The following is an 11,312-nucleotide window of genomic DNA, read 5'->3' as shown; positions in this document are numbered from 1 at the left end:
TAATCAGTGTTTCCCTGGTGTCCAGATGTCAGGGAGCAAGGGCAGGGCAGTGCATCCTCATCCCTGTGGCACATAATGGGATGTGATGGCACGGACTCACCAGGCTGCAGGGATATGCCTGGAATGTGACCTGGCTGGCAAGCCATGGTGTCAGGAAAAATCTTCTAGAGAAAACTTTGCTCTTAATGTCATACTTGGTTTTCATCAAGGATATATATTCTCTAGCCTGGCTATCACAGTGAAATGTGACACTTCCCAGAAGTCATACTTTATAAAACGACTTGGAAAACCTAGTGCATGAGTTACACATGACAACCACCTGCCCTAAGAAGCAGATTCATTCTCTATAAAGTGCACTGCACAAGGGCAAAACAGAGCCAACTTTTGTTGGTTGCTCATCACACTGTATTGTCTGGTTATTTTCAAATTCCACCAGACAGGCATCAATTCCCTTGCCTATATCCTTGAACACTGAAATAATGCTTCAAAAGAGACACCATGAACTGTATTTTTCTTTTCTTTATTCCAAGACTTTTACTTTGGATAGTACTTTACACAAGGGTAATAAATGGTGCATTCCATTTATAACAAACGTTAGGAAGAACAACAGCCACATTTTTCCTTTCAACTCTGTATTCCCATGAGCAAGAATAGCATATATTCAAAACAGAGAATGATGCTCTATTTTTGTCTATGAGCTGGGTGGTCCAATTGGATAGTGCATTAGCCTTTCTTCTATGAACACTTTGATTTTAATAATAGCTTTGGGCACAACAGAATATGAGTATGAAAAATTCATCCTACGTGTCCTGACTTGTTACAAACCTCTGTACAATATACAATGTACTTTAATATACTAGGGAAATTTGGAAACAAGGGAAAACTGTCTGTAACTTCTGCAAAACTTAATTTTACAAATACAATAAAAATTTAAATGAATACTTATATTGATTATATGATTTTTGACACCACACTTGTTACAGGAACTGTAAAATATATGTCAAGTTTTACATCACCAGGAAACTTCGTCATTTTTCACTCAAGACAATATGTCTGTTGCCTTTTACTTCTCCTTCTATACATCTTTCTAACCTATCTAGAAGATAAAGGGGAATAGGTAATATTTTCCATTTGATAACATTTATAAACATCAGCAAGATTTTAAAGAATCTTGAATGCTGCTTAGTGTATTTCTGAAGGGTAAAAAATTTTAAGACTCTTGAGACTGCACTATGAATGAAAGAGAATTAAGACATGCAGTGGTGGAGATAATGCTTGACTGACATTTGTTTAAAGCCATTGAGCTAAAATGAAGGTTAACCTTATTATAGGAGACTGTTAAGACAGGCACATGCTGTGGTCTGAAAGGAAAGTTCTTGTTCTTTGAATTCACTTCTCTTCAAAGGAATTTGAGACTAACAGAAAGGATGCACTGCTGTACTTCTTACCACACTTCTCCCTGAAATTCCTCATCATGGCAATTGGAGTGATACTAATTGCAAAGGACATCTAGTGTCTCCAAACAGAGAGCTGACCCTTTTGGTTACTCCTCTGAGAGCAAGGGAATCCAACTCTGATTTACCATAAAGTACATTGGCAGAAAATTAGCATGTTCATAACACTCTATAAATACCATACAATTAGAGAATGTAAAATAGAGTTTGGACCCATAAAATTAACCCATCTCTAAGCAAGTGAAATCAAAACTTTCATATTTGCGAGCCTAAAGTGATGAAAAAAGAAAAACTGATGAGCAATGTGGGTTTTTCAATGTAGAATTGAATGCATTGTGGTCTCTGGAATACACACATTACTTAAGTTGCACTGTTTTTTAAATTTTACTTGATTAACTTTGTTTCTTCTCTTAAACTTAATGTTCTTAAAACTTCTGGAACCCAGAACAAGTAAGCATAGCAATCCATAGCAGGGCAAAAACATTTGACAGACTCAAATCAAACACTGTTTACATTTGGGAAACTTCAGTAGCTGATGCAGATCTAGGTCTTTGCTCTTCCAAGCATTCATCTAACTGTATCCCTGCTCGTTACTAGGGTTAGGGTTTCATTTTTTAATGAAAGCTTCAACTAACATCATAAACTATCGTATTGGACCCTTCATGTAAGCAAATACTATCATGTTGATTTTTCCTCAGCAAAAACCTCCTGCTTAATTAGTACACTTCTGCAGTATTAGAAGTATTTGTGACCTATTGCTGCCCTTGATTTGTATTTCTAAACTGTTACCCTAGAGTATGCATTGACAATACTGCATATTACACAAAACAGCATTTCCTTCAGTCTTATAAGCTACCAAAGTATGCAGACAGAGCCAGAAGCATTTTCCTTCATGTTTAAATAAAATCATTTCATAATTATTTCAGATTATATACAGCATGCAGATGGAGAGGATCCAGTGCTCAATTACCACATCTTAAGTCCTGAAATTATGCTTAATGGTTTCTTTTCTTGAAAAGAGCATAAGAAAATCAAAGTGTATGTAGTAGATTTATGAGAGTATTTTGTGTTGAGTATTAAGGCTTTAGTAATTAAAAAGGACTACTAGTTCTGCTAGTCTGCTAAAGAAAAGTACTCCTAAATCATGTTATTTTTGCTAGCAAAACCAAATCGTTGAAAGACAGAAAAAAATCAGATAGCCTGCAGATATTCTGCCAATGTGATTGTCAAATACTGGTGTTTCTCCAAATGTTTTAAAAAGTAGTTTTAATGCCTAGATTAATTCCTAAAAAGGGTAAAATTCACTGGCAGAGCTCTTCACTTTAAAATAAACTGGGACAAATTAGGCATCCAAGAGAACTGGGATTCACTCTCTGCTGACAGGAAAATTCATTGCAACCACCTCATAAATGTTATACTCTAAGCAAATATCTCTCCTTAGAGATTGAAACTCATGGGAATGCACTTATTCAAAATCCCAGCATGGGGATCCCAGCGCACAGGTCTCTAAGATGCTGATCCTATAAAGTTTCTATAAACTGTAACCTCAATTACTAATAGTTGTCCTTAAAAATTATTTCCTTTATCAAAAGACAGCAAACTCAAGTCTTTCCAAGTGAGGCTTTTCGGTCTGAAGAGTGTCTCCAGATAGCCCCAAGGAGCACTCTACTACAGTGCCCCACTAGGGTTGAGAAGGTTTCCTTTATAATCTGACTTGGCTATTCCTTCAGGTCTGCTGTGACCCTGGCAGTATTTTCATCAAAAATAAAACAGAAAGCAAGGCAACAGTTGTCAGTATTAATACCTTCATGTCTTTGAAAAAGTATCCACGCTGACCTTAAAGAAATTAATGTACTTTTATACAAAGTCAAAATTGCAAACTAAACCAGAGCAATAAAAACAAATAATTTATTTAAATAAATTATCAAAATTCTTATACTTCAGAAAAAAATTTGTTTAATTTCCTTACTCTTCTCTCTTCATTCAGGTTAAAATTCATTCATAGGACAGAGACCAACTTAAAAATCAAAGTGCAACTTTGCATGCATTATTTTATCTATAAGTGAATATTTAGTTTAATTAGCCAAACATTAAGGCTCACTCAAATCCAAGCCTCATTACAGTAATTTGAAATAAGAATGACTGAATGTGCAATTGCTTTCAAATTTAGTTCCTATCCAAGTTCCTAACAAAACAACCTGTTCGTTCAATTCTCATAAAATATGCATCTCTGCTTTTACAACAATTAGCCACTATTGTCTATCAAAATCTGAATATTTTGGTGTTACAGGAGTCTGATCAGACACAGGTGTGCTCCAAGGCTGATATCAGTTGGTCTCCCCAAGTGCCTTGGTTCTAATGAAGTTTGGCACTGTGCTTATAGGTGCCTCCAATGGTTTCTCATGAACATAAACCAGTGGGATCTCCTCTTTACAGTGACAGGCACCCACATAACATTTTCTGGTTTATAGAGAACTTCTTTATGCATCAAATGTTGAGCAGATACATCACTCACACTCTCCATAATGTCAACAATATGGTGATTGATCACTGGATCCTCTCCATCTGCATGCTGTGTATAAATATAGCTGGAAAATAGGAGCACATTTCCCCTGCAGTTATGTTACAGTCCTGTTGAAGAGTATGGAGAAATAAGGTACATATTTACATACATAATTAGGTTTTCCCCAGTTGTTTTTGAATTACAAACTAAGGTTGTTTTTATGAGGTGAGCAATTATATGTACCATAATTTCCTAGGATTTAAAGAGATTTTTGTTAGTGGAATTATCTGTGTTCCCACTCACTCCCTCTGCACCTATGCAGCTCCCTGGTGTGCTCTCCAAGAATAGTTCAGTTAGTTTCCAAGTCACTCAACATATTTCACTTTTAAGCAGCTATGTGCTAAAAAGCTTCCACTGTTGTCATTCTGAATCTTTAATGGTATTGAAACTGTCAGGCAAAAATTGCATTCTCCTCCTTTTCTGAGCAGCAGGAGAATGAAGATGACAGAAGAGCCATGTTAATGTTAACCATAGATGAGAAATATAATGGCATTTTTCAGAAACTTAGAGCTCTGCTTTAACAGGCACAGGCTCCTTATTTCCCCCTTCTAGCCCATTAATTTTAAAAAATAAAAACTGAAAATAAAAAATTATAACCAAGAAAAACAATTAGCCAAATTGACTGAATCACGAAAATTCTCCCTGCCGGTATTTCCTATTGGTTTTCTAATTGCTGTCATTTTGAATCATTAGATTGTTGTAAGTAGCTTCCACAACTCAATAATCTTTGAGCAACTTGTGATCTTTCACCTTCTTATGCTCATAACATCCTTCTGAAATTATTCCCTACTCAGATGGGGCACTGAAGAACAGACGTCTAAGGTACCCGGGAGCATGATTAACATCCTCTATAATTTGGATATCTACCACATTGTAGCTGAAGCTACAGTGAAACTGACATTTAATGGTTCTTTGAGAGCATTTCTGACCATTTATCTCATGAAAACCAAGAGTGTCCCTTAGAGCGTGATGAAAACAAAGTGTGAGACCCTGTTCTCATGCAGACATCTACACCCTAGACATAAAAACTAGTAAAGAAAAAAATACCCCACCATGAAGGATTTAGACAGAACTCAACTTATATCAGAATGTCAAACCTTAAGGAGTAATTCCAACTATGCTGCTGCCATCCCTGCACGTTCCAAATAAACCCCTAGTACCCTGGAAGTCTTGTCTGTATATGCACACTCCCAGGAAACTCTACAAAGGCACATCTACAAACTCATTTGAAGCTGTCCCCACTCCAGCAGCCAGGCCATCACGTTAGGGATGTTTTCTGCATAAGGCAGAGGGCACATCCCTCAAAGCTGAGTACAGCACTGCGTTGATGTGTTTCCCGACAATTCCGAGCAGAGTTAGCTCTCCCAGCCAGCTCTAAGCAGGGCAGCATCTCCATACTGCCTGTGATCACCTGGCTCTGCCTCCACTGCCCAAGGGCTTTGGCACAGTTGATGTTGACAGATTATGCCTATTATTCACCATTACTATTTGTATTCTTTCAAAGTGTTCTGCTGAGAGTTCAAAGACAAGGTACTAGCCTCAACACTCCCCAGATTTCCTACTGTCCAGAAAATTTCCTTTTCTTATCAAATCCACAGAGCTATTTGAGGATCTCAGTTTCTTATTTCAAAATTCTGTTAGAATAGCAGAAACACAGACTCTTTAACTAAAATTCAATAGCTTTTTCTATGTCCTCTTCTGAGTATTAAGACACCATTGCATTTCCATCAAAGCACATAGAGAGCTCCATAATTCTTGTATTCAGAAGCAACAACAGTCACTAATTGTCCTTATCCTTCCAAACCACCCCTGAGTTAAAAAACAGAAAGTTTTCTTTTCCTCCTATGGAACTCAGGCTTTGGAAATACAGCTCAGGACCTTTCATTTTCTGAAATACCCTCATACTTTTGATGATCAAGGCTTAAGAAAAATAATATCCAGCACTGCTGCATTACATCTTGCTGCCTTGCAAAATTCATACTTTGCTTCAGCTTCCAAAAGAGCCAATGTATTGGAACAGGTGGACATCTGCTGCCAGGATGCACAAAGGACATTTAGGCAGGAAGAGACACCACCTACACCAGTCAAAAAAGGGGCACACCTGCTGAGCATTCCTGTAAATTCATCTGGAAGCCGAGTCCCTGTAGAAGGGAATTTACACCATATACATTCATTTAATTGTGGGGATGCCAGAAATGAGAGGCTGTTGATTCCCTTCGCATGAATGCTGGACAGAAGCAGACAGCATGCAGGATTTCCTCACCATTCCCTACCAATGCCCCACGAGACATTTGCTAATAACCTGCTTATGTTGAGGTCATATCCTGGAAGAAAGTACCACATTTTTTTGTGTACTTGACCATTTTTGTGCTTGCCCTGAAGGAACTCTTCCTTTGGCCTCCTGCTATGTTTCTTGAAAGAGATGACAGCCCTCTTGGCCTTTACCTTGGTCCTGCTAGTCATCATCTTCTGTTAACTCTTTGCTGAAGCTCTTATATCCCACAGAAATACCACTTCCACAGTTGCTACTAAATGCAAAAAATCCCATAACTCACAGCAATTAGCAATGTCAGCCAGCTGGCACTTCTCTTTTGGCCTAATATTGCTGTGGATCAACCATAGTTGCAGTTCTAGGAAGGATTCTGAACAAGTTATTTCTTTTTAAATATCATTATTCCTGAGACTCTGTTGTGATATCAAATTAATCTGCAATTAATAAATGAGCCAGGTTCTTGGTACCAGATGTGATTTTCTTGCCAATGGAAATAGGCTTGGGGGAGACATAAAAAGGTCCTAAAATGCACTCTCATCAACACATAGTACAACCTATGTCAAAAGATTCAACAATTATCGTTCTGGGTCTCTGTTAATGTACACAACTGTTAAGAACTAACTACTGCAGCTGTATTTTTCTTAAAAACACTAAAAACATTTCTCAGATTTAAAACACTGAGACTACACTGAATAATCTGTGTTGTTTCCCAGGCACTCTTTCAACTTCCCTGGCCTTCTGCAGCCATATAAAAAGTAACAGAAGATCACACTTGGATGAGGAAGACACACAACAATGATTAAATTTTCACCTCCAAAGCACAGACTAGTGTCAGCATCCTCTACCCCTACTCTACAGCACATGAATTAAAACCTACTATTCCTGTTCCTTTGAATCTTATATTTTAAAAGACTCTTTGAACCAGAGATTTTAAACATGGCATTCTTTTAAAGACCACAGTACACATCTGGTGGTATGAATTCATCATGCTTTCTTCCTCACTTAGTACCCAGGCCAATCCATTTTATAAATTAGGCTTATGAATTAAGCTGACTGATATCTCTCAGTCGACCTGTTCATTAGGTGAACATGATTTCAAATGAGTCAGAAACTGTCCATAATTTGCCCCAAACATGACAATTAGGTTGAAATGAATGTGGTTTTTTAAAAGTAAAAATTTTTGCTATGTGGTTTCCAAACCAAAGTTTTGAAACTTGCCTTGAAACTTGCTGAAGTTTAAGTAAATGAGAATTAAAATGAAACTCCGTGCAGAATATAAAATTGCTTGGTTTGGCCACACAAAATGCTTAACCAAACAATATTTTGGATAAAATGAATGGGTTGGGTGTCTTAACTGACCACTAGTTTTGGTGGTCCAATGCATTTTAATATAGAAAATAAAAGTTCAATAGAAAATGAAACAGAATTGCTTAATACATTATTTCATTCTTCTATTTTACAAAGAGCAACTCCTGCTAGCATCTAGAGAATGATGAAGAGTCTTTGGAAAAACACACAGGAAACACTTTCAAAACTGAATCATTCCAATATCAGAGTAATGAATAAACAAGTTGGTGCCTTCAACCCTTGTGAAAAGATGTGAAAACAAACCAGTACAGCTTATAAGGGTTATTTATTTATCTTTACACAATGTATGTAGATAAATAATCTAGTAAATTGAGCACTTCTAATTTGATTTAAGCATGGAAATGCTTTTCATAATCATAGACCTAAGTCTCAAAAATGGAGCCAGAACCTCACAGGAGAAAATCTAACTATAAAATATATAAAGCACAATTACTCGGCCATTCAACTGTATTTTATTTGTGTGCATAAGGTATGGGAAAATGAAAAGTCACTTGTAACAGACATTGCACAGTCATAGAAGAGCACTGAACTGAAAGGCATGTTGTGAAAAGAAGGTTTGCAACAGAGTAGTTCTTTTGTTTTGAGCATATGATCTTTATTTCAACTATTACATAACTTTATAGAATAAGATTTCTGAGTTGAATTTTTCTCTTTCCTCCTACTACTATTCCAAGTTTTGATGTTCATACTTTAATTCCCATACTCTTCACAGGACAAAGAATTATTTATGTACAATACTCTGAAAGGCACCTCAATCAACATGCCACCTTTATATTTATTTGTTGAATATCACTTGCACAAATTGGAGTGAGAGTGGGGAGTATACAGTGAACACAAGTCATCAAGAATAATAATTATAAAAGAGGAAAAATAAAGAGTCTGGTGTATGAAAAGTCTGGTGTTTCTTCATTACTCCTTAGTGTATTTATAATCAACCAATTTCCTTTCACATTTTCCGGCTCTGTAAAGTAGGACTTACGTATCCTCCCAAAGTTTGTTTGCAAGACATACGATTCCAAGCAGCCATGCTTAAAGGAATTTTCTGAACTATTTTATAATGTGGCAGGATAATTTCCCTGTGCAGATAGTCACTGGACACAGAAGTTATTTCTTTGCCAGAACAATACTTCCCAGTTTTGATAATGATGATTTTGACTAGCTTCTAAGAAAAGCTGCCACCTGGTTATATCCATAATCGATTCCAGTGCCAGGGATCTCTCCAAGTCACAGAGTTCACAGATGAAAACCTTGAGTGTCCTGCACGAAACTTCAAGAGATATCACTTCCCCCGCAGTAAGTATTACGCACATACAGCTCTGGAAAATTCTACCAGCCACCTTTGCCCACAGGAAAGTAATTTCACTCTTATTGCAGACATGGGGTCCATGGAAACCCTCCTGTTTCTGGGGGCTGCCTGTGAATTCCATGCTGACGAGGCCTGATGGAAGTAGAGCTTTCCACCAGAAAATACTCATGGTCAAGCCAGAAGCAGTGTCGCAGCAGCAGCAGGCAGCTCTTCATTCACAGGAGCACCTCAGTATCTCACTGGTTCTGTTTCAGCAGATCTGAAATCTTTATGCCATGTTCCTCTCTTCATGGTCCTTTCTTAGTGTTTAGGGAAGAAAGAAATGAAGAAAAAGAAAGCCCAGAGGAAGAACTTACACTAAGATATCACTTCTTTTGCTGCACCATACTACCAGTGTTATCATGGCACATGTCAACAAGACCGGGATCAAGATCAGTGTTATGAGAATTTCATCTGGTGGATCTTCCCAGTGAACCTTTTCTGAAGTACAGTTTGAAAAGAATTGTTTATGAATTCCAGTGATAAAGCCTTCTGCAAGGGGGTTTGGCCAAAAGCAACTTGCATTGTTGGCTTCACGTTCTGTGCACTGGGTAAAGTTGTCGTAATACCTGGGAGTAGAAGAAAAATAAGAGAAGTTGAAATAGAATGTATATAGATATTACACTTTGAGAAAGCTACAGAGGGCACCATAAGACATCTCTAAGAGTGTGTCTATCATGTAGATTTTCTGCTGAAGGACCTCCAATGGAAGCTGTGGCACAGCGAGGCAGAAGAAGAACTGACTCACATGTACTAATGCAACTGAGAGATTTCAAGTGAAGTTCTGAGATCCCAGATGGACAATAATCAAACCTTGACTGCAGCCAGGACCTCCTAATGCCACTTAAGTACAAATAGAACTCCCTCACTAGAGATATCTACAGATTCTTTAAAAAACATGCACACAAATGTGCCAAGAATAGGACATGTTGAACAAAGTATGGATATTTCATGCCTCAACTGCCACTAGACACGATGTTGTCGTGAAAATTACGATGTGGCACGAGGACTGAACCACAACATGCAGTGTTGTAAAAATTTTGGTTCTGTTGCACTCTGATATAAGAAAATAATAGGAAAATAAACACACAGAAAGTTAGCTTTTGACAAAATTCCCCTTCTTTCCAACTCCAGCAAATGCCCAGCAGGGAATAAATAAAGACATAAATTCTAATTACATGTTTGCTTATGAAAGGCTGGGAATTCCTTGTAATACCAAGATGTGATTTTGATGCTGCATGTACTTAAATTTACCTGTCCAGAAATAACTTATATTTATGAGAATTGGCTACCCCTTGGGGAAAAAAAAGGCAAAAATAAGCCTAAATGAGTTTTGTGGTGTTATTATAGGCCAAAGAAATTCAGGAAGTGAATGGATATGGGGGAGGAGATCGGAAATTATGAACAGTGTCTGGTCAGTGCATTAATAGGGCAAGAAATAAGGAAGCTGAATTATTGTCTGTTGCATTTATTTTAGCCCTGCGTGACTCAATAAACTCATTTCAAAGGGGAAGTAAAAATAGAAAGGAGAGAGCAAAAACCCACATGACACCTCCAGGGACAGCATCCTATTACAGCATCTGACGACCCTACTCTCCCTTACATTCCATATAAATATGGACTCCTGATGATTGATTTGTTCTGACATTAAGTCCTATAGAAGACTAATGTTGACTCAATGCTTTGCTGTAAACTAAAGGAGAAGAGACATTCAGCGTTTGGGCCAAGACTGAAGTCTACTGTCTACTGTATGTCTGTTAGAGGAAATGTCTGCCTGCCGTGCTGCAACCACACAGGTTGGGAACACAGCCTGCTGAACATCTAAATTCTCAGGGCTGTGTTCACAGAAGAAGAAAAAGCATCTCAGAAAGAGCGTTCTGCAAGTTCCTTGTAGTTCTCATTCTCATGGAGTTTGAGCCAATATTGCTCCAATCATAAGCAAACACACTGGACAATCTAACGCTAAGCACCGGCACGAAGATGCATATACGCACAATGTACATGTATTTTAAGCAAAGTGACTGGAAAGGAAGCTTTTGTGACATCAGCGACCACAGGAAAACAACAGGAAATAAGCTAAAAATAAAATACAAATATCAGCTGCTTGCTATTTTAATAGTGTCATTTTAATGACCTGGTGGCATCCATTCTTTACATCCTTGGACTAAATTAGGAGCTGGAGATGTCTAGCTGAATGTGGGAGATGCAGTCCCAGAGGATCTGAAGAGCAACAGGTCTGAAGGCAAGGCTACAAGGTTCAGCAGGCCACAATGCAGAGATGAAGGAGCATCCATCTGCCCAGACAGGTCA

The 11,312-nt window shown here is 37.8% G+C and overlaps 1 protein-coding gene across 5 annotated transcripts in view; it reads right to left on the bottom strand.

The window, feature by feature from the left end:
• Positions 1-7,903: 7,903 nt before the first annotated feature.
• Positions 7,904-11,312, bottom strand: part of RAMP3 (receptor activity modifying protein 3) — a 45,094-nt gene continuing 41,685 nt past the window's right edge. For 4 of the 5 annotated variants that reach the window (XM_063158751.1, XM_063158767.1, XM_063158760.1 and 1 more), the window contains one exon: positions 7,904-9,571. In XM_063158751.1, coding sequence (XP_063014821.1) covers positions 9,316-9,571 — 256 coding nt within the window. In that variant the 3' untranslated portion in view covers positions 7,904-9,315. The remainder of the gene's footprint in view (positions 9,572-11,312) is intronic. The other variant, XR_010028069.1, reaches the window with a different exon arrangement.

This window comes from Melospiza melodia, chromosome 1 (assembly GCF_035770615.1).
Source record: "Melospiza melodia melodia isolate bMelMel2 chromosome 1, bMelMel2.pri, whole genome shotgun sequence".
In the NCBI taxonomy this organism is placed as follows: Eukaryota; Metazoa; Chordata; class Aves; order Passeriformes; family Passerellidae; genus Melospiza; species Melospiza melodia.
This window is presented reverse-complemented; position numbering and strand designations above follow the sequence as displayed.